Here is a 23,234-nt window from a genome sequence, read left to right on the forward strand (position 1 = left end):
CAACGAGTGGGCGGGGCTATGGTGTCATAGCAACCAATGGGCGGGGCCACGGCATCATAGCAACCAATGGGAGGGGCCACGGTGTCACAGCAACAAGTGGGCGGGGCCACGGTATCATAGCAACCAATGGGAGTGGCCACGGTATCATAGCAACCAATGGGAGGGGCCACGGTATCATAGCAACCAATGGGAGGGGGCACGGTGTCATAGCAACGAGTGGGCGGGGCTACAGTATCATAGCAACCAATGGGAGGGGACACGGTATCATAGCAACGAGTGGGCGGGGCCACGGTATCAAAGCAACCAATGGGCGGGACCGTGGTATCATAGCAACCAGTGGGCGGGGCTATTTGTCATACTCAGCAGCGATTGGCCGAGCTGACGGCTCAATGGGCGCGTCCAAAATGGCGGCGCGGTGGCTTCCTGTCACGTGATGTCGGGAGGCCGGATGTAGCCGCGCCGAGGAGGTGTCATGGCGGCTCCGTGCGGTGAGTGCAGGCCGCGGTTGTAATGGCGGGGAGCGGGACGGAGCGGGACCTGAGCGAGTCGTTCTATGCAGAGACCGAGCGGCTGCTGAGCCGGACACCGGGTTATGGAGCCACGGAGACACCGGGGGAGGAGGAGGAGGAAGAACTGAGACGGAGATTGAAGTATTTCTTCATGAGTCCGTGCGATAAATACCGGGCGCGGGGCAGGAGGCCCGTAAAGCTCGGACTGCAAATGGCCAAGATCGTCGTGGTCACCGTGCAGGTGAACGGGGGTATGGGGGGTATGGGGGATGTATATAGGGGTATAGGGGATATAGGGGGTATAGGGGGTATAGGGGATATAGGGGGTATAGGGGATATAGGGGATATAGGGGGTATAGGGGATATAGGGGATATAGGGGGTATAGGGGATATAGGGGGTATAGGGGGTATAGGGGATATAGGGGGTATAGGGGGTATGGGGGTAAAGGGGGTATAGGGGGTATAGGGGGTATAGGGGATATAGGGGATATAGGGGGTATAGGGGGTATAGGGGATATAGGGGGTATAGGGGATATAGGGGGTATAGGGGATATAGGGGGTATAGGGGGTATGGGGGTAAAGGGGGTATAGGGGGTATAGGGGGTATAGGGGATATAGGGGATATAGGGGATATAGGGGGTATAGGGGGTATAGGGGATATAGGGGGTATAGGGGATATAGGGGGTATAGGGGATATAGGGGATATAGGGGATATAGGGGGTATAGGGGATATAGGGGATATAGGGGGTATAGGGAGTATAGGGGATATAGGGGATATAGGGGGTATAGGGGGTATAGGGGGTATAGGGGATATAGGGGGTATAGGGGATATAGGGGATATAGGGGATATAGGGGTATAGGGGATATAGGGGATGGGGTATAGGGATATAGGGGATATAGAGTATGGGATACAGGATAGGGGATATAGGGATATGGGGGATATGGGGGATATAGGGGATATAGGGGATATGGGGGTATAGGGGATATAGGGGATATGGGGGATATATATAGGGGATATAGGGGGTATAGGGGATATGGGGGTATAGGGGATATATATAGGGGTATAGGGGATATATATAGGGGTATAGGGGATATATATAGGGGTATAGGGGATGTATATAGGGGTGTAGGATATATATATAGGGGTATAGGGGATGTATATAGGGGTGTAGGGGATATATATAGGGGTATAGGGGATGTATATAGGGGTATAGGGGATGTATATAGGGGTGTAGGGGATGTATATAGGGGTATAGGGGATGTATATAGGGGTATAGGGGATATAGGGATATAGGGGATATATATAGGGGTATAGGGGATATAGGGGATATATATAGGGGTATAGGGGATATATATAGGGGTATAGGGGATATAGGGGATATATATAGGGGTATAGGGGATATGGGGGATATAGGGGTATAGGGGATGTATATAGGGGTATAGGGGATATAGGGGATGTATATAGGGGTATAAGGGATATAGGGGATATAGGGGATATATATAGGGGTGTAGGGGATATAGGGGGTATAGGGGATATAGGGGACATAGGGGATATAAGGGTATAGGGGATATGGGGGATGGGGTATAGGGGATATATATAGGGGATATAGGGGATATATATAGGGGATATGGGGGATGTAGGGGATATAGGGGTATAGAGGATGGGAATGGGATATGGGGCTGAGAGGGTTATGGGGGGATGTGGGGATGTAGGGTTGGGGGGGGTTATGGGGGGATTTGGGGCTGGTTATGGGGGATAATGTGGGGCTGGTTATGGGGGATAATGTGGGGCTGGTTATGGGGGATAATGTGGGGCTGGTTATGGGGGGGATATGGGGCTGGTTATGGGGGATAATGTGGGGCTGGGGGTTATGGGGGATGTGGGGTTGTTTATGGGGGATAATGGGCTGGTTATGGGGGATAATGTGGGGCTGGTTTATGGGGTGATGTGGGGCTGGTTATGGGGGCGGTGTGGGGCTGGGGGGAGTTATGGGGCGGTGTGGGGCTGGGGGTTATGGGGGTGATGTGGGTCTGGGGGGGTTATGGGGGCATGTGGGGCTGAGGGTGTTATGGGCTGGTGTGAGGCTGGAGGGGTTATGGGGGCGATGTGGGGCTGGGTTATGGGGCAGTGTGGGGCTGGGGGTTATGGGGGTGATGTAGGGCTGGGGGAGGTTATGGCGGCGAAGGGGTTGGGTTATGGGGGATGTGGGGCTGGTGGGGGTTATGGGGGCGATGTGGGGCTGGTGGGGGTTATGGGGGCGATGTGGGGCTGGTTATGGGGCGGTGTGGGGCTGGGGGGGTTATGGGGGGATATGGGGCTGGGGGGGTTATGGGGCGATGTGGGGATGTCGGATTGGGGGGGGTTATAGGGTTGGTGTGGGGCTGAGGGGGTTATGGGGGCGATGTGGGGCTGGGAGCAATGTGGGGCAGTGTGGGGCTGATGGGGGTTATGGGGGGGATGTGGGGCTGATGGGGGGGATGTGGGGCTGATGGGGGGGATGTGGGGCTGGGGGGGTTATGGGGCGATGTGGGGCTGGGGGGGTTATGGGGGTCAGTGTGGGGATGTTGGGCTGGGGGGGTTATGGGGCGATGTGGGGCTGGGGGTTATGGGGTGGTGTGGGGATGTGGGGCTGGGGGAGGGGGGGTTATGGGGGCATGTGGGGTTGTGGGGGGGTTATTGGGGCGGTGTGGGGCTGGGTTATGGGGGGATGTGGGGCTGGGTTATGGGGGAGGTGGGACTGGAGGGGTTTATGGGGCTGGGGGGGTTATGGGGCAATGTGGGGATGTAGGGTTGGGGGGGGGTTATGGGGGCGATGTGGGGCTGGTTATGGGACGATGTGGGGCTGGTTATGGGGGATGATGTGGGGCTGGTTATGGGGGATGATGTGGGGCTGGTTATAGGGGGGATGTGGGGCTGGTTATGGGGGATAATGTGGGGCTGGTTACGGGGGATGATGTGGGGCTGGTTACGGGGGATGATGTGGGGCTGGTTATGGGGGATGATGTGGGGCTGGTTACGGGGGATGATGTGGGGCTGGTTACGGGGGATGATGTGGGGCTGGTTATGGGGGATGATGTGGGGCTGGTTACGGGGGATGATGTGGGGCTGGTTATGGGGGATAATGTGGGGCTGGTTATGGGGGATGATGTGGGGCTGGTTATGGGGGATGATGTGGGGCTGGTTATGGGGGATGATGTGGGGCTGGTTTATGGGGGATAATGTGGGGCTGGGGGTTATGGGGGATGTGGGGCTGGTTACGGGGGATAATGTGGGGCTGGTTATGGGGGCGATGTGGGGCCGGTTATGGGGATGTGGGGCTGGTTATGGGGGATGTGGGGCTGGGGGGGGGTTATGGGAGTGATGTGGGGATGTGGGGCTGGGGGTGTTATGGGGGGAATATAGGGCTGGGGGGGGTTATGGGGACGATGTGGGGCTGGGGGTTATGGGGTGGTGTGGGGATGTGGGGCTGGGGGGGGCTGGGGGGCAGTGGGGGGGGATACAGAGGGGGTTGGGGTGGCCTTGGTTAGTGGGGGTAGTAATAAGGGGGGCAATGGGGGTGGGGACAGTGGGGAAGGGGATGGGGTTTGGGGGTGTTGGGATGTGGGGGTGCTGTGGGGCTGGGGGCCACTATGGGGTGGGCAGTGGGGTGTAGAAGGGAGCACCCAGTGAGATATGGGGCCGCTATGGGGACTCTATGGGGTGGGCAATGGGATGTAATAGGGGACACAATGAGATATGGGGCCGCTATGGGGTACAATGGGGTGTAGGAGGGGACACAATGAGATATGGGGACTCTATGGGGCAACTCCTGTCCCCACCCCTTGTTCTAACAGCAGCCTCTTAAAAGAGACCTGATCATATTATGTTGGTAATTAGTGGTAATTAGGGGGTAATTAGTGGTAATTAGGGGGGTAATTGGGGGTAATTAGGGGTAATTAGGGGGTAATTAGTGGTAATCGGGGGTAATTAGGGGGCAATTAGTAGTAATTAGGGAGTAATTGGGGGTAATTAGGTGGCAATTAGGGGTAATTAGTGGTAATTAGGGGGTAATTAAGGGGTAATCAGTGGTAATTAGGGGGCAATTAGCGGCAATTAGGGGGTAATTAGGGGTAATTAGTGGTAATCGGGGGGAAATTAGGGGGTAATTAGGGGTAATTAGGGGGTAATTAGGGGGGTAATTAGTGGTAATCGGGGGTAATTAGCGGGGTAATTAGTAGTAATTAGGGAGTAATTGGGGGTAATTAGGTGGCAATTAGGGGTAATTAGTGGTAATTAGGGGGTAATTAAGGGGTAATCAGTGGTAATTAGGGGGCAATTAGCGGCAATTAGGGGGTAATTAGGGGTAATTAGTGGTAATCGGGGGGAAATTAGGGGGTAATTAGGGGTAATTAGGTGGTAATTAGGGGTAATTAGTGGTAATTAGGGGTAATTAGTGGTAATCAGGGTGTAATTAGTGGTAATTAGGGGGTAATTAGTGGTAATCAGTGGTAATCGGGGGGTTATTAGTGGTAATCGGGGGGTAATTAGGGGGTAATTAGTGGCAAATAGGGGTAATTAGGTGGTAATTAGGTGGTAATTAGGGGTAATCAGGGGTAATCAGGGGCTAATTAGGGGGTAACTAGGGGTAATTAGTGGTAATTAGTGGTAATTAGGGGTAATTAGTGGTAATTAGTGGTAATCAGGCGTGATTAGTGGTAATTAGGGCTAATTAGTGGCCTGGGAAAAGGCTTCAGAGTGTGTGGGTTGGGAGAAATGACATTGGAGAGGTCCTGGAAGGGAAAAGAGGTGGGGTTCCATTAACCCTCAGTGTTAAGTATAGGCTTAAAGGGTCCTGGAAGGGAAAAGTGGAGTTCCATTGACCCTCAGTGTTAAACATTGGGTTAAAGGGTCCTGGAAGGGAAAAGAGGTGGAATTCCATTGACCCTCAGTGTTAAGTGTTAAAGGGTCCTGGAAGGGAAAAGTGGAGTTCCATTAACCCTCAGTGTTAGGGCTTGGGTTAAAGGGTCCTGGAAGGGAAAAGTGGAGTTCCATTAACCCTTAGTGTTAAATGTTGGGTTAAAGGGTCCTGGAAGGGAAAAGAGGTGGGGTTCCATTGACCCTCAGTGTTAAGTGTTAAAGGGTCCTAGAAGGGAAAAGTGGAGTTCCATTAACCCTCAGTGTTAATTATAGGCTTAAAGGGTCCTGGAAGGGAAAATAGGTGGGATTCCATTGACCCTCAGTGTTAAGTGTTGGGTTAAAGGGTCCTGGAAGGGAAAAGAGGTGGGGTTCCATTAACCCTCAGTGCTAAGGGTTGGGTTAAAGGGTCCTGGAAGGGAAAAGTGGAGTTCCATTAATCCTTAGTGTTAAATGTTGGGTTATGGGGTCCTGGAAGGGAAAAGAGGTGGGGTTCCATTAACCCTTAGTGTTAAGTATAGGCTTAAAGGGTCCTGGAAGGGAAAAGTGGTGTTCCATTGACCCTTAGTGTTAAGTGTTAAAGGGTCCTGGAAGGGAAAGGTGGAGTTCCATTGACCCTCAGTGTTAATTATAGGCTTAAAGGTTCCTGGAAGGGAAAAGTGGAGTTCCATTGACCCTCAGTGTTAAGCATTGGGTTAAAGGGTCCTGGAAGGGAAAACGGGGAGTTATATTAACCCTTAGTGTTAAGTATAGGGTTAAGGGGTCCTGGAAGGGAAAAGAGGTGGAGTTCCATTAACCCTCAGTGTTAAGTATAGGTTTAAGGGGTCCTGGAAGGGAAAAGAGGTGGAGTCCCATTGGCCCTCAGTGTTAAGTATAGGTTTAAGGGGTCCTGGAAGGGAAAAGTGGAGTTCCATTAACACTCAGTATTAAGTATAGGCTTAAAGGGTCCTGGAAGGGAAAAGTGGAGTTTCATTGACCCTCAGTGTTAAGGGTAGGGTTAAAGGGTCCTGGAAGGGAAAACAGGGGGAGTTCCATTAGCCCTTAGTGTTAAGTGTTAAAGGGTCCTAGAAGGGAAAGGTGGAATTCCATTAACCCTTAGTGTTAAGTATAGGCTTAAAGGGTCCTGGAAGGGAAAAGTGGAGTTCCATTAACCCTCAGTGTTAATTATAGGCTTAAAGGGTCCTAGAAGGGAAAAGTGGAGTTCCATTGACTTTAACTGTTAGTTATAGGCTTAAAGGGTCCTGGAAGGGAAAAGAGGTGGAGTCCCATTGGCCCTCAGTGTTAAGTGTTGGCTTAAAGGGTCCTGGAAGGGAAAAGAGGTGGGGTTCCATTAACCCTCAGTGCTAAGGGTTGGGTTAAAGGGTCCTGGAAGGGAAAAGTGGAGTTCCATTAATCCTTAGTGTTAAGTATAGGCTTAAAGGGTCCTGGAAGGGAAAAGAGGTGGGGTTCCATTAACCCTTCGTGTTAAGTGTTGGGTTAAAGGGTCCTAGAAGGGAAAAGTGGAGTTCCATTGACTTTAACTGTTAGTTATAGGCTTAAAGGGTCCTGGAAGGGAAAAGAGGTGGAGTCCCATTGGCCCTCAGTGTTAAGTGTTGGCTTAAAGGGTCCTGGAAGGGAAAAGAGGTGGGGTTCCATTAACCCTCAGTGCTAAGGGTTGGGTTAAAGGGTCCTGGAAGGGAAAAGTGGAGTTCCATTGACCTTAACTGTTAGTTATAGGCTTAAAGGGTCCTGGAAGGGAAAAGAGGTGGAGTTCCATTGACCCTCAGTGTTAAGTGTTAAAGGGTCCTGGAAGGGAAAAGTGGAGTTCCATTAACCCTTAGTGTTAGGGCTTGGGTTAAAGGGTCCTGGAAGGGAAAAGTGGAGTTACATTGACCCTTAGTGTTAAGTGTTAAAGGGTCCTGGAAGGGAAAGGTGGAGTTCCATTAACACTCAGTGTTAAGTTCAGGCTTAAGGGGTCCTAGAAGGGAAAAGTGGAGTTCCATTAACCCTCAGTGTTAAGTTTTGGCTTAAAGGGTCCTGGAAGGGAAAAGTGGAGTTCCATTGACCCTCAGTGTTAACTTCAGGCTTAAGGGGTCCTAGAAGGGAAAAGTGGAGTTCCATTGACCCGTAGTGTTAAACATTGGGTTAAAGGGTCCTGGAAGGGAAAACGGGGAGTTATATTAACCCTTAGTGTTAAGTATAGGGTTAAGGGGTCCTGGAAGGGAAAAGAGGTGGAGTTCCATTAACCCTCAGTGTTAAGTATAGGTTTAAAGGGTCCTGGAAGGGAAAAGTGGAGTTCCATTAACCCTCAGTGTTATACGTTGGGTTAAAGGGTCCTGGAAGGTCAAACATGTAGAGATTTCTGTCCATAGATCTGCTCCTCGTATTCCCAACCCCCTCCATTAAACCGAGTGACGGCGTTTCCCTCCCGTGTCCCCATTTTGGGTTGGAATTGCTGCGTTTTGGGTCTGTTTGCAGCGCCGCCGTTGTCCTTTGTCCCTCAGCTCATCCTGTTCGGGCTCAGCAACCAGATGGTGGTGACGTTCAAGGAGGAGAACACGGCGACCTTCAAGCACCTCTTCCTCAAGGGCTACACGGACGGCAGCGACGACGCCTACGCCGTGTACACCCAGCACGACCTCTACGAGCACGTCTTCTACGCCATAGATAAGGTGAGGTCAGTGATAAGGTGAGATGAGCGATAAGGTGAGATCAGTGATAAGGTGAGGTCAGAGATAAGGTGAGATCAGGGATAAGGTGAGATGAGCGATAAGGTGGGATCAGCACGACCTCTACGAGCACGTCTTCTACGCCATAGATAAGGTGAGGTCAGTGATAAGGTGAGATGAGCGATAAGGTGAGATCAGTGATAAGGTGAGATGAGCGATAAGGTGAGATGAGCGATAAGGTGAGATGAGCGATAAGGTGAGATGAGCGATAAGGTGAGATCAGGGATAAGGTGAGATCAGGGATAAGGTGAGATCAGGGATAAGGTGAGATGAGCGATAAGGTGAGATGAGCGATAAGGTGGGATCAAGGATAAGGTGAGATGAGCGATAAGGTGAGATCAGGGATAAGGTGAGATCAGGGATAAGGTGAGATCAGGGATAAGGTGAGATGAGCGATAAGGTGAGATCAGGGATAAGGTGGGATCAAGGATAAGGTGAGATGAGCGATAAGGTGAGATCAGGGATAAGGTGAGATCAGGGATAAGGTGAGATCAGGGATAAGGTGAGATGAGCGATAAGGTGAGATCAGGGATAAGGTGGGATCAAGGATAAGGTGAGATGAGCGATAAGGTGAGATCAGGGATAAGGTGAGATCAGGGATAAGGTGAGATCAGGGATAAGGTGAGATGAGCGATAAGGTGAGATCAGGGATAAGGTGGGATCAAGGATAAGGTGAGATGAGCGATAAGGTGAGATCAGGGATAAGGTGAGATCAGGGATAAGGTGAGATGAGCGATAAGGTGAGATCAGGGATAAGGTGGGATCAGGGATAAGGTGAGATCAGGGATAAGGTGAGATGAGCGATGAGGTGAGACGAGCGATGAAGTGAGATGAGCGATAAGGTGAGATCAGCGATTGATAAGGTGAGATGAGCGATAAGGTGAGATCAGCGATTGATAAGGTGAGATGAGCGATAAGGTGAGATGAGCGATAAGGTGAGATGAGCGATAAGGTGAGATCACTGATAAGGTGAGATGAGCGATAAGGTGAGATCAGGGATAAGGTGAGATCAGGGATAAGGTGAGATGAGCGATAAGGTGAGATCAGGGATGAGGTGAGATCAGGGATAAGGTGAGATCAGCGATAAGGTGAGATCAGCGATAAAGTGGGATCAGCGATAAGGTGAGGTCAGCGATGAGGTGAGGTCAGCGATGAGGTGAGGTCAGCGATGAGGTGAGATGAGCGATGAGGTGAGGTCAGCGATAAGGTGAGATCAGCGATGATAAGGTGAGACCAGCGATGAGGTGGGATCATCGATGAGGTGGGATCATCGATAAGGTGAGATGAGCGATAAGTTGAAATCAGTGATGAGGTGGGATCAGCGATGAGGTGAGACGAGCGATAAGGTGAGACGAGCGATAAGGTGGGATCAGCGATAAGGTGGGATCAGCGATAAGGTGGGATCAGCGATAAGGTGAGATCAGCGATTGATAAGGTGACATGAGCGATAAGGTGACATGAGCGATAAGGTGAGACGAGCGATAAGGTGAGACGAGCGATAAGGTGAAATGAGCGATAAGGTGAGATCAGAGATAACGTGAGATGAGCGATAAGGTGGGATCAGCGATTGATAAGGTGAGATCAGGGATAAGGTGAGATCAGCGATAAGGTGAGATCAGCGATAAGACCCAGCTGGGGCAAACAGCCACAGCAATGGGGGAGGACTTGCTTTAGGGCTGTGCATAGACATAAAAAAAAAGGCCCAGCTATAACATGGCGGAGCTAAGGCCCAGCTATAACATGGCGGAGCTAAGGCCCAGCTATAACATGGAGGAGCTAAGGCCCAGCTATAACATGGCGGAGCTAAGGCCCAGCTATAACATGGAGGAGCTAAGGCCCAGCTATGGGATGGCAGAGCTACGGCCCAGTTATAACATGGCGGAGCTAAGGCCCAGCTATAACATGGAGGAGCTAAGGCCCAGCTATAACATGGAGGAGCTAAGGCCCAGCTATAACATGGCGGAGCTAAGGCCCAGCTATAACATGGAGGAGCTAAGGCCCAGCTATGGGATGGCAGAGCTACGGCCCAGTTATAACATGGCGGAGCTAAGGCCCAGTTATAACATGGCGGAGCTAAGGCCCAGCTATAACATGGCGGAGCTAAGGCCCAGTTATAACATGGCGGAGCTAAGGCCCAGCTATAACATGGAGGAGAAGGTGATACGAGCACATAAAACTCCTTAAAACATCTCTTTTTTCCTTAAAACATCTAATTTCTACAGTATTTGGCCATTCCCAATGAGACCATTGGTCGCTACGCCTACGTCCGAGGGCAAAATGGCGGCAACCACTCGGCCCTGATGCTGTGCCAGCAATATTATCGCAGGGGACGCATCGACCCGGCCAACGACACCTTCAACATCGACCCCAAGGTTGTCACAGGTGGGTTGTAGGGTCGGGAGGGATGAGATCCCCGTCCTATAGATGGGCATTAGGTCCGCCATGTTGTATATGGGTCTGAGATCCGCCATGTTATATATGGGCCTGAGATCTGCCATGTATATGGGCCTGAGATCCGCCATGTTATAGCTGGGCCTTAGCTCCTCCATCCCATAGCTGGGCCTTAGCTCCTCCATGTCATAGCTGGGCCTTAGCTCCGCCATGTTATAGCTGGGCCTTAGCTCCTCCATGTCATAGCTGGGCCTTAGCTCCTCCATGTTATAGCTGGGCCTTAGCTCCGCCATGTTATAGCTGGGCCTTAGCTCCGCCATGTTATAGCTGAGCCTTAGCTCCTCCATGTTATAGCTGGGCCTTAGCTCCTCCATGTTATAGCTGGGCCTTAGCTCCACCATGTTATAGCTGGGCCTTAGCTCCTCCATGTTATAGCTGGGCCTTAGCTCCTCCATGTTATAGCTGGGCCTTAGCTCCGCCATGTTATAGCTGGGCCTTAGCTCCTCCATCTTATAGCTGGGCCTTAGCTCCTCCATGTTATAGCTGGGCCTTAGCTCCACCATGTTATAGCTGGGCCTTAGCTCCTCCATGTTATAGCTGGGCCTTAGCTCCTCCATGTTATAGCTGGGCCTTAGCTCCGCCATGTTATAGCTGGGCCTTAGCTCCGCCATGTTATAGCTGGGCCTTAGCTCCTCCATCCCATAGCTGGGCCTTAGCTCCACCATGTTATAGCTGGGCCTTAGCTCCTCCATCCCATAGCTGGGCCTTAGCTCCTCCATGTTATAGCTGGGCCTTAGCTCCTCCATGTTATAGCTGGGCCTTAGCTCCTCCATGTTATATATGGGCCGTAGCTCCTCCATGTTATAGCTGGGCCTTAGCTCCTCCATGTTATAGCTGGGCCTTAGCTCCTCCATGTTATAGCTGGGCCTTAGCTTCTCCATGTTATAACTGGGCCTTAGCTCCACCATGTTATAGCTGGGCCGTAGCTCCTCCATGTTATAGCTGGGCCTTAGCTCCGCCATGTTATAACTGGGCCTTAGCTCCACCATGTTATAGCTGGGCCGTAGCTCCTCCATGTTATAGCTGGGCCTTAACTCCTCCATGTTATAGCTGGGCCTTAGCTCCGCCATGTTATAGCTGGGCCTGAGCTCCTCCATTTTATAACTGGGCCTTAGCTCCGCCATGTTATAGCTGGGCCGTAGCTCCTCCATCCCATAGTTGGGCCTTAGCTCTCCCTTCCTAAATCTGCGTCTAAGGAGGGATTTGTGGCCACCATGGGTGGGTTTTACTTCTTGCTATGGAATCAAGGAGAACTGAGGGGTCTCTTTAGCTCTTTAGGCTTCCCTAATGGTGCTTCTCCCTCCCTACAGACTGCCTGGGAGTGGACCCCGAAGACCCCCATCCTCTCCCCCCCGAACTGGAGCGCAGCTACAAGAACTTCACCTTCAAATTCCACAAGTAATGGCTGTTGCCTTCCCTGCTGCATTCAGGTGCTGAGCACGTGCCCGACCAATGGATTTCCTCATGCTTTGAGCCTCAGGCTCCATTTACCAGCACAAAAAAACCACTTGTTTGCTTTAAAACCCTCATAAGAGAGAAACAAATCCACCCTTGGGCTGAGGGGGGATGTGAAACCACTTTGATTGCACAAGAATCAGCTGCTTTCCGGCCCTGTCTCTATTGGTTGCAGGGCTGCTCTCAAAGCTCTATTTCTACCCTGTAATATTTGTGTGTTGAGGGTTATTCCCTTGCTCTGCTTTTTGCTGTGTTTTCTTGGCCTTTCAGCACAATCAGCTCCTTGTTTCAGCTGATGTTGGTGCTGAGAGATGCAACAAGGCTCCCCACAAAGCCCGATTGAATGACACTGGGGCCCCTCCAAGGCTAGAAATGCCTTTATTATGGCTAGAAATGCACTTTTATGGCTAGAAATGCCATTTTTATGGCTAGAAATGCCTTTATTATGGCTAGAAATGCCTTTATTATGGCTAGAAATGCCTTTTTTATGACTAGAAATGCACTTTTATGGCTAGAAATGCCTTTTTTATGGCTAGAAATGCCTTTTTTATGGCTAGAAATGCCTTTTTTATGGCTAGAAATGCACTATTATGGCTAGAAATGCCTTTCTTATGGCTAGAAATGCCTTTCTTATGGCTAGAAATGCCTTTCTTATGGCTAGAAATGCCTTTTCTTATGGCTAGAAATGCCTTTTTTATGCCTAGAAATGCTTTTCTTATGGCTAGAAATGCACTTTATGGCTAGAAATGCCTTTTTTATGCCTAGAAATGCCTTTTTTATGGCTATAAATGCCTTTTCTTATGGCTAGAAATGCCTTCTTTATGGCTAGAAATGCCATTTTTATGGCTAGAAATGCCATTTTTATGGCTAGAAATGCCATTTTTATGGCTAGAAATGCCTTTTTTATGGCTATGCACAGCCCTAAAACAAGTCTACCCCCATTGCTGTGGCTATTTGACCCAGTGCTGCGTTATGGCCATTGGTTCAGGTCTGTATTACACACTGGATTTGCCCTAAGATGGATCTTAATGACTGTCTCCATCCCACAGGCTCATCAACGTCACCATCCAGTTCAAGCTGAAAGCCATCAACATCCAGACCATCATCAACAACGAGATCCCGGACTGTTACACCTTCACCATCACTGTGAGTGCTGGGATGGCACCGGGTGGTGATATATCCCCTATAATGGTGATATATCCCTTATAATGGTGATATATATCCCTTATAATGGTGATATATTCCCTATAATGGTGATATATCCCTTATAATGGTGATATATCCCCTACAATGGTGATATATCCCCTATAATGGCGATATATCCCTTATAATGGCGATATATCCCCTATAATGGCGATATATCTCCTATAATGGCGATATATCTCCTATAATGGCGATATATCCCCTATAATGGTGAAATATCCCTTATAATGGTGATATATCCCCTATAATGGTGATATATCCCTTATAATGGTGATATATCCCCTATAAATGGTGATATATCCCCTATAAATGGTGATATATCCCCTATAATGGTGATATATATCCCTTATAATGGTGATCTATCCCCTATAATGGTGATCTATCCCCTATAATGGTGATCTATCCCCTATAATGGTGATCTATCCCCTATAATGGTGATATATCCCTTATAATGGTGATATATCCCCTATAATGGTGATATATCCCCTATAAATGGTGATATATCCTTTATAATGGTGATATATCCTTTATAATGGTGATATATCCCTTATAATGGTGATATATCCCTTATAATGGTGATATATCCCCTATAATGGTGATATAGCCCCTATAATGGCAATGAGGAGCTGCTATTTAATGACAGATCCCCCTTATCTTTCCAGATCACATTTGATAACAAGGCCCACAGTGGCCGGGTGAAAATCCACCTGGACAACAGGGCTGACATCAAGGAGTGCAAAGATCACAGCGTGTATGGACGAGGTATGAGCTGGATTGATGGGCACAGAGGTGGCATCAAACCCCAAAGGGCACAATAGGGTCAATGGGGAGGTGCTGGTGCCCCTATTTAATGCCATTGTGCCCCTATTTAATGCCATTGTGCCCCTATTCAATGCCATTGTGCCCCTATTCAATGCCATTGTGCCCCTATTTAATGCCATTGTGCCCCTATTCAATGCCATTGTGCCCCTATTCAATGCCATTGTGCCCCTATTCAATGCCATTATGCCCCTATTCAATGCCATTGTGCCCCTATTTAATGCCATTGTGCCCCTATTCAATGCCATTGTGCCCCTATTTAATGCCATTGTGCCCCTATTTAATGCCATTGTGCCCCTGTTTAATGCCATTGTGTCCCTATTTAATGCCATTGTTTCCCTTGCAGGTGACAACTCCTTCCGTCTCTTCTTCGATGTCGTTGTCATCCTGGTTTGCTCCTTGTCCTTCATCCTTTGTGCCCGCTCCATCATCAGGGGGTTGATGCTGCAGCACGTGAGTGGGGCTTTAGGGGGGGGATATTAATTAAATAGGGTGATCTTATAGGTCCTATTGATTGTATGGATTGGGTTGGGTGATCCTTTAGGGCTTTTATAGCCCTAATAATGGCATGGATTGGGTTGGGTGATCCTAAAGGGCTTTTATAGCCCTAATAATTGCATGGATTGGGTTGGGTGATCTTATAGGGTCTTATCCAGCCTTTAATGATGGCATGGATTGGGTTGGTTGATCTTATAGGGTGATCTTAAAGGTCTTTTCCAGCCCTATTGATGGTATGGATTGGGTTGGATGACCCTAAAGGGCTTTTATAGCCCTAATAATTGTATGGATTGGGTTGGATGATCTTATAGGGCTTTTATAGCCTTTAATGTGGGTATGGATTGGGTTGGGTGATTTTATAGGGTCTTTTCCAGCCTTTAATGATGGCATGGATTGGGTTGGGTGATCTTATAGGCTCTTTATAACCCTATTGATTGCATGGATTGGGTTGGATGATCTTATAGGGTTTTTATAGTTTTTAATGATGGCATGCATTGGGTTGGTTGATCTTATAGGGCTCTTATAGCCCTAATAATGGCATGGATTGGGTTGGATGATCTTAATGGGCTTTTATGGCCCTAATGATGGCATGGATTGGGTTGGATGATCTTTAAGGGCTTTTATAGCCCTAATAACTACATGGATTGGGCTGGATGATCTTATAGGGTGATCTTATAGGTCTTTTCCAGCCCTATTGATTATATGGATTGGGTTGGATGACCCTAAAGAGCTTTTATAGCCCTAATAATTGCATGGATTGGGTTGGGTGATCTTATAGGGTGATCTTATAGGTCCTATTGATTGTATTGATTGGGTTGGATGATCTTAAAGGTCTTTTCCAGCCTTTAATGATGGCATGGATTGGGTTGGGTGATCTTAAAGGGCTTTTATAGCCCTAATAATTGTATGGATTGGGTTGGATGATCTTATAGGGCTTTTATAGCCTTTAATGTGGGTATGGATTGGGTTGGGTGATCTTATAGGGTCTTTATAGCCCTATTGATTGCATGGATTGGGTTGGATGATCTTATAGGGTTTTTATAGTTTTTAATGATGGCATGGATTGGGTTGGTTGATCTTATAGGGCTCTTATAGCCCTAATAATGGCATGGATTGGGTTGGGTGATCTTATAGGGCTCTTATAGCCCTAATAATGGCATGGATTGGGTTGGGTGATCTTATAGGGCTTTTCCAGCCCTATTTGATGGCATGGATTGGGTTGGATGATCTTAATGGGCTTTTATGGCCCTAATGATGGCATGGATTGGGTTGGGTGATCTTAAAGGGCTCTTATCTCCTTTAATGATGGCATGGATTGGGTTGGATGATCTTATAGGGTGATCTTATAGGTCTTTTCCAGCCCTTAGGGCTTTTATGGCCCTAATGATGGCATGGATTGGGTTGGGTGATCCTAAAGGGCTTTTATAGTCCTAATGATGGCTTGGATTGGGATGAATGATCTTATAGGGTCTTTATAGCCCTAATGATGGTATGGATTGGGTTGGGTGATCTTATAGGGTGATCTTATAGGTCCTATTGATTGTATTGATTGGGTTGGATGATCTTAAAGGGCTTTTATGGCCCTAATAATTGCATGGATTGGGTTGGGTGATCTTTAAGGGCTTTTATGGCCCTAATAATTGCATGGATTGGGTTGGGTGATCTTACAGGGTGATCTTATAGCTCCTATTGATTGTATTGATTGGGTTGGGTGATCCTAAAGGCCTTTTCCATCCTTTATAATGACACGGATCCCAAAGGACGGGCACAATTCAGCCTTGAGGACCCTGTTTTCTCCCCCCCCCCCCATTAATGCAGGAATTCAGTCAGTTCTTCCAGCGCCGTTACAAGCAGAGCGTGGCCGTGTCGGATCGGATGGAGTTCCTCAATGGTTGGTACATCCTGCTGGTCATCAGCGACGTCCTCACCGTGATGGGGACCATCATGAAGATCGGCATCGAGTCCAAGGTAAAGGGGGTTGGGGGTCATTGAGTCCAAGGTGGGGGGGCTGGGGGGCATTGAGTTCAATGTAGGAAGGATTGGGGGGCACTGAGTCCAACGTAGGGGGGTGTGGGGGGCATTGAGTCCAAGGTAGTTATGATGGGGGGCATTGAGTTCAAGGTAGGGGGGGTTGGGGGGCATTGAGTCCAAGGTTGGGGGGCATTGAGTCCAATGTGGGGGGGGGTGGGGGACACTGAGTCCAGGGTTGGGGGGCATTGAGTCCAATGTAGGAAGGATTGGGGGGCATTGAGTCCAATGTAGGGGGGGGTGGGGGGCATTGAGTCCAATGTGGGGGGGTTGGGGGCATTGAGCCAAAGCTTGGGGGGCATTGAGTCCAAGGTAAAGAGGGTTGGGGGGCATTGAGTCCAATGTAGGGGGGGTGGGGGACACTGAGTCCAGGGTTGGGGGGCATTGAGTCCAACGTGGGGGTCTTGGGGGCATTGAGTTCAATGTAGGGGGGCATTGAGTCCAAGGTAGGAAGGGTTGGGGAGCATTGAGTCCAATGTAGGAAGGATGGGGGGCATTGAGTCCAATGTAGGGGGGGTTTGGGGGGCATTGAGTCCAAGGTAGGAAGGGTTGGGGGCATTGAGTCCAATGTAGGGGGGGGTTGGGGGGCATTGAGTGCAAGGTTGGGGGGCAGTGAGTCCAATGTAGGGAGGGGTTGGGGGGCATTGAGTGCAAGGTTGGGGGGCAGTGAGTCCAATGTGGGGGGGGGGTTGGGGGGCATTGAGCCAAAGCTTGGGGGGCATTGAGTCCAAGGTAAAGAGGGTTGGGGGGCATTGAGTCCAATGTAGGGGGGGGGTGGGGGGCATTGAGTCCAAGGTGGGGGTCTTGGGGGCATTGAGTTCAATGTAGGGGGGGTTTGGGGGGCATTGAGTCCAAGGTAGGAAGGGTTGGGGGAAGGGTTGGGGGGCATTGAGTCCAATGTGGGGGGGGTGGGGGGCATTGAGTCCAATGTAGGGGGGATGAGGGCATTGAGTCCAAGGTTGGGGGGCATTGAGTCCAATGTAGGGGGGGTAGGGGGCATTGAGTCCAAGGTGGGGGTCATTGAGTCCAGTGTGGGAGGGCTGGGGTGCATTGAGTGCAAGGTGGGGGGCTGGGGGGCATTGAGTCCAAGGTGGGGGGGGTGGGGGCATTGAGTCCAATGTAGGGGGGCTGGGGGGCATTGAGCCCAAGGTTGGGGGGCATTGAGTCCAGTGTGGGGGTCTTGGGGGCATTGAGTTCAATGTAGGGGTGGTTTGAGGGGCATTGAGTCCAAGGTAGGGGGGCATTGAGTCCAATGTAGGAAGGCTTGGGGAGCATTGAGTCCACTGTGGGGGTCTTGGGGGCATTGAGTTTAATGTAGGGGGGCCTTGGGGGGGCATTGAATCCAAGGTTGGGGGGCATTGAGTCCAATGTAGGAAGGAATGGGGGCATTGAGTCCAATGTAGGAAGGAATGGGGGCATTGAGTCCAAGGTAATTGGGCTGGGGGGCATTGAGTCCAATGTAGGGGGGCATTGAGTCCAGTGTGGGGGTCTTGGGAGCATTGAGTTCAATGTAGGGGAGGTTGGGGGGCATGGAGTCCAATGTAGGGGGGATGAGGGCATTGAGTCCAAGGTTGGGGGGCATTGAGTCCAATGTAGGGGGTGGTGGGGGCATTGCGTCCAAGGTAGGGGAGGTTGGGGGGCATTGAGTCCAATGTAGGAAGGATTGGGGGGCATTGAGTCCAAGGTAGGAAGGAATGGGGGGCATTGAGTGCAAGGTAATTGGGTTGGGGGGCATGGAGTCCAATGTAGGAAGGGTTGGGGGACCTTGAGTCCAATGTAGGGGGGCTGGGGGGCATTGAGTCCAGGGTTGGGGGGCATTGAGTCCAATGTAGGGGGGGGTGGGGGGCATTGAGTCCAATGTTGGGGGGCATTGAGTCCAGTGTGGAGGGGATGGGGGGGCATTGAGTCCAATGTAGGGGGGGTGGGGGGCATTGAGTCCAAGGTTGGGGGGCATTGAGTTCAATATAGGGGGGCTGGGGGGCATTGAGTCCAAGGTAGGAAGGAATGGGGGGCATTGAGTGCAAGGTAATTGGGTTGGGGGGCATGGAGTGCAAGGTAGGGGGGCTGGGGGGCATTGAGTGCAAGGTTGGGGGTTGGGGGGCATGGAGTCCAAGGTAGGAAGGGTTGGGGGGCATTGAGTCCAATGTAGGGGGGCATTGAGTTAAATGTAGGGGGGGTTGGGGGGCATTGAGTCCAATGTAGGGGGGCATTGAGTCCAATGTAGGGGGGGTTGGGGGGCATTGAGTCCAAGGTTGGGGGTCACTGAGCCCAATGTGGGGGGGCTGTGCCCCATATCCCCCCGTGTCCCCACAGAACATCGCTGACTACGACGTGTGCAGCATCCTGCTGGGAACATCCACGCTGCTGGTCTGGGTCGGGGTCATTCGCTACCTCACCTTCTTCCAGAAGTACAATGTGAGTGGGGGGGGGGGCACATTAAGGGGGGGACAATGGAAGTGGGGCTGGGGGGGTCATTTAATGGGGGGGGGGATGATGTAAGTGGGGCTGGGGGGGTCAATTAATGGGGGGGGGGACGATGTAAGTGGGGCTGGGGGGGTCATTTAATGGGGGGGGGATGATGTAAGTGGGGCTGGGGGGTTCATTTAATGGGGGGGGGGCTATTACCCCAATGATGGGCATTAACCCCAATGATGGACATTGACCCCAATGATGGACATTAACCCCAATGATGGACATTGACCCCAATGATGGACATTAACCCCAATGATGGACATTGACCCCAATAATGGCTATTAACCCCAATGTCTTTTTACCCCCAGATCCTCATTGTCACATTAAGGGTGGCCCTTCCCAACGTCATCCGTTTCTGCTGCTGCGTCGCCGTCATATACCTGGGCTATTGCTTCTGTGGATGGATCGTGTTGGGGCCCTACCACGTCAAGGTGCTGCTCTATAGGGTATTGAGTACCCATAGTGGTGCTCTATAGGGTATTAAGGACCCATAGTGGTGCTCTATAGGGTATTAAGGCACCATAGTGGTGCTCTATAGGGTATTAAGGCACCATAGTGGTGCTCTATAGGGTATTAAGGACCCATAGTGGTGCTCTATAGGGTATTAAGGACCCATAGTGGTGCTCTGTAGGGTATTAAGGCACCATAGGGGTGCTCTATAGGGTATTAAGGACCCATAGGGGTGCTCTATAGGGTATTAAGGACCCATAGGGGTGCTCTGTAGGGTATTAAGGACCCATAGGGGTGCTCTGTAGGGTATTAAGGACCCATAGGGGTGCTCTATAGGGTATTAAGGCACCATAGTGGTGCTCTATAGGGTATTAAGGGTATTTAAAGTAACAGGAGCTGACACTGTGGCTCTGTATCCCATCCCAGTTCCGCTCCCTTTCCATGGTGTCCGAGTGTCTCTTCTCCCTCATTAACGGCGACGACATGTTCGTTACCTTCGCCGCGATGCAGCAGAGCAGTTACCTGGTCTGGCTGTTCAGCCAGATCTACCTGTACAGCTTCATCAGCCTCTTCATCTACATGGTGCTCAGCCTCTTCATTGCCCTCATCACCGGCTCCTACGAGACCATCAAGGTCAGACCACGTCCCCCCTATAGCCCCACATCCCCCCTATAGCCCCCACATCCCCCCTATAGCCCCCACATCCCCCCTATAGCCCCACATCCCCCCTATAGCCCCCACATCCCCCGTATAGACCCACATCCCCCCTATAGCCCCCACGTCCCCCCTATAGCCCCCACATCCCCCCTATAGCCCCCACATCCCCCTATAGCCCCCACATCCCCCGTATAGACCCACATCCCCCCTATAGCCCCCACGTCCCCCCTATAGCCCCACATCCCCCTATAGCCCCACATCCCCCCTATAGCCCCCACATCCCCCCTATTCCTCCACACCCCCCTATAGCCCCCACATCCCCCCTATAGCCCCCACATCCCCCCTATAGACACCACATCCCCCCTATAGCACCCCATCCCCCCTATAGCCCCCACATCCCCCCTGTTCCCCCACATCCCCCCTATAGCCCCCACATCCCCCCTATAGCCCCCACATCCCCCCCTATAGCCCCCACATCCCCCCTATAGCCCCCACGTCCCCCCTATAGCCCCCACATCCCCCCTATAGCCCCCACATCCCCCCTATAGCCCCCACATCCCCCTTATAGCCCCCACATCCCCCCTATTGCCCCCACGTCCCCCCTATTGCCCCCACGTCCCCCCTATAGCCCCACATCCCCCTATAGCCCCCACATCTCCCTTATAGACCCCACATCCTTCCATTAGCCCCCACATCCCCCCTATAGCCCCACATCTCCCCTATAGCCCCACATCTCCCCTATAGCCCCCACATCCCCCCTATAGCCCCACATCCCCCTATAGCCCCCACATCCCCCCTATAGCCCCACATCCCCCTATAGCCCCACATCCCCCCTATAGCCCCACATCCCCCTATAGCCCCCACATCCCCCCTATAGCCCCCACATCCCCCCTATAGCCCCACATCCCCCCTATTGCCCCCACATCCCCCCTATAGCCCCCACATCCCCCCTATAGCCCCCACATCCCCCCTATTCCCCCACATCCCCCCTATTCCCCCACATCCCCCCTATAGCCCCCACATCCCCCCTATAGCCCCCACATCCCCCCATAGCCCCCACATCCCCCCTATAGCCCCACATCCCCCCTATAGCCCCCACATCCCCCCTATAGCCCCACATCCCCCCTATAGCCCCACATCCCCCCTATAGCCCCCACGTCCCCCCTATAGCCCCCACGTCCCCCCTATAGCCCCCACATCCCCCCTATAGCCCCACATCCCCCCTATAGCCCCCACATCCCCCCTATAGCCCCCACATCCCCCCTATAGCCCCCACATCCCCCCTATAGCCCCACATCCCCCCTATAGCCCCCACATCCCCCCTATAGACCCACATCCCCCCTATAGCCCCCACATCGCCCTATAGCCCCCACATCCGCCCTATTCCCCCACATCCCCCCTATAGCCCCCACATCCCCCCTATAGCCCCACATCCCCCCTATAGCCCCCACATCCCCCCTATAGCCCCACATCCCCCCTATTCCCCCACGTCCCCCGTATAGCCCCACATCCCCCCTATTCCCCCACATCCCCCCTATAGCCCCCACATCCCCCCTATAGCCCCCACATCCCCCCTATAGCCCCCACATCCCCCCTATAAGCCCCCACGTCCCCCCTATAGCCCCACATCCCCCCTATATCCCCACATCCCCCTATAGCCCCACATCCCCCCTATATCCCCACATGCCTCCTATAGCCCCCACATCCCCCCTATAGCCCCACGTCCCCCCTATAGCCCCACGTCCCCCCTATAGCCCCCCACATCCCCCTTATTGACCCCACATCCCCCTATAGCCCCCACATCCCCCCTATAGCCCCCACATCCCCCCTATTCCCCCACATCCCCCCTATTCCCCCACATCCCCCCTATTCCCCCACATCCCCCCTATTCCCCCACATCCCCCCTATTCCCCCACATCCTCCCTATAGCCCCACATCCTCCCTATAGCCCCACATCCTCCCTATAGCCCCCACATCCCCCCTATTCCCCCACATCCCCCCTATAGCCCCCACATCCCCCCTATAGCCCCCACATCCCCCCTATAGCCCCCACATCCCCCCTATAGCCCCCACATCCCCCCTATAGCCCCCACATCCCCCCTATAGCCCCCACATCCCCCCTATTCCCCCACATCCCCCCTATAGCCCCACATCCCCCCTATAGCCCCCATCCCTCCCCTTCCTATAAGTGCAGCCCTATTGCTCTTATCCCCCCCTGTTTCTGCAGCACCAATGTGGGGGTGAGACCCCCGTGTCCCAGCTCCATGCTTATATTGCTGAGTGCAAAGACAGCCCCAAGTCAGGCAAGTACCGGCGTGAGAGCGGCTCCAGCTGCTCCATCTTCTGCTGCTGTGAGCGGTGAGTGGGACCCTATAACCACCCCCTATAACCACCCTAATACCCCCCTATTACCACCAATACTTCCCTATTACCACCAATACCCCCCTATTACAACCCCAATATTCCCTATTACCACCCCAATACCCCCCGATTACCACCAATACTTCCCTATTACCACCAATACCCCCCTAATACCCATCCTAATCGAACTCCTATTACCACCCCAATATCCCCCTATTACCACCCCAATACCCACCCCATAACCCTACCCAATACCCCTCTATTACCCACCCCAATACCGCCCTATTATCACCCCAATCCACCCCAATACCCCCATATTACCACCCCAATACCACCCTATAACCCACCAATACCCCCCTATTACTACCCCCAATACCCTCCTATTACCCGTCCAAATCAACCCCCCTATAACCCATCCCAATACCGCCCTATAACCCACCCCAATGTTCCCCTATTACCACCCCAACACTCCCCATTACCACCCCTGTATCCCCTATAACCCACCCCAATACCCCCCTATTATCACCCCAATCCACCCTAATACCCCCCTATTACCACCCCAATCCACCCCCAATTACCCACCCAATGCACCCCCTATTACCACTCCAATACCCCCCTATTACCACACAATACTCCCCTATTCCCCACTCCAATATCCCCATATAACCCACCAATACCCCCCTATTACCACCACAATCCTCCCCCTATTACCACCCCAATACCCCCCTA

General features: G+C 51.7%; 1 protein-coding gene across 6 annotated transcripts in view; it reads left to right on the top strand.

Moving 5' to 3' along the window:
• Positions 1–327: 327 nt before the first annotated feature.
• The window catches only part of MCOLN1 (mucolipin TRP cation channel 1), a 24,849-nt gene continuing 1,942 nt past the window's right edge, over positions 328–23,234 (top strand). For 2 of the 6 annotated variants that reach the window (XR_014941432.1, XM_085534351.1), the window contains exons 1-12: positions 328–750; positions 7,887–8,054; positions 10,334–10,493; positions 11,873–11,960; positions 13,067–13,163; positions 13,883–13,982; positions 14,386–14,492; positions 16,356–16,505; positions 18,879–18,980; positions 19,346–19,468; positions 19,914–20,120; positions 22,372–22,502. Coding sequence is in view for 5 of the 6 variants with exons in the window: in XM_085534351.1 (XP_085390477.1) it covers positions 511–750; positions 7,887–8,054; positions 10,334–10,493; positions 11,873–11,960; positions 13,067–13,163; positions 13,883–13,982; positions 14,386–14,492; positions 16,356–16,505; positions 18,879–18,980; positions 19,346–19,468; positions 19,914–20,120; positions 22,372–22,502 (1,673 nt within the window). In the remaining variant the exon portion in view is untranslated. Of the gene's footprint in view, positions 751–7,886; positions 8,055–8,147; positions 8,206–10,333; positions 10,494–11,872; positions 11,993–13,066; positions 13,164–13,882; positions 13,983–14,385; positions 14,493–16,355; positions 16,506–18,878; positions 18,981–19,345; positions 19,469–19,913; positions 20,121–22,371; positions 22,503–23,234 lie in introns of those variants that run through there. The other 4 variants (XM_085534352.1, XM_085534354.1, XM_085534353.1 and 1 more) reach the window with 4 other exon arrangements.

This window comes from Coturnix japonica, unplaced genomic scaffold (assembly GCF_054131305.1).
Source record: "Coturnix japonica strain WE unplaced genomic scaffold, WE-NBRP24 Scf081, whole genome shotgun sequence".
NCBI classification, from domain to species: Eukaryota; Metazoa; Chordata; class Aves; order Galliformes; family Phasianidae; genus Coturnix; species Coturnix japonica.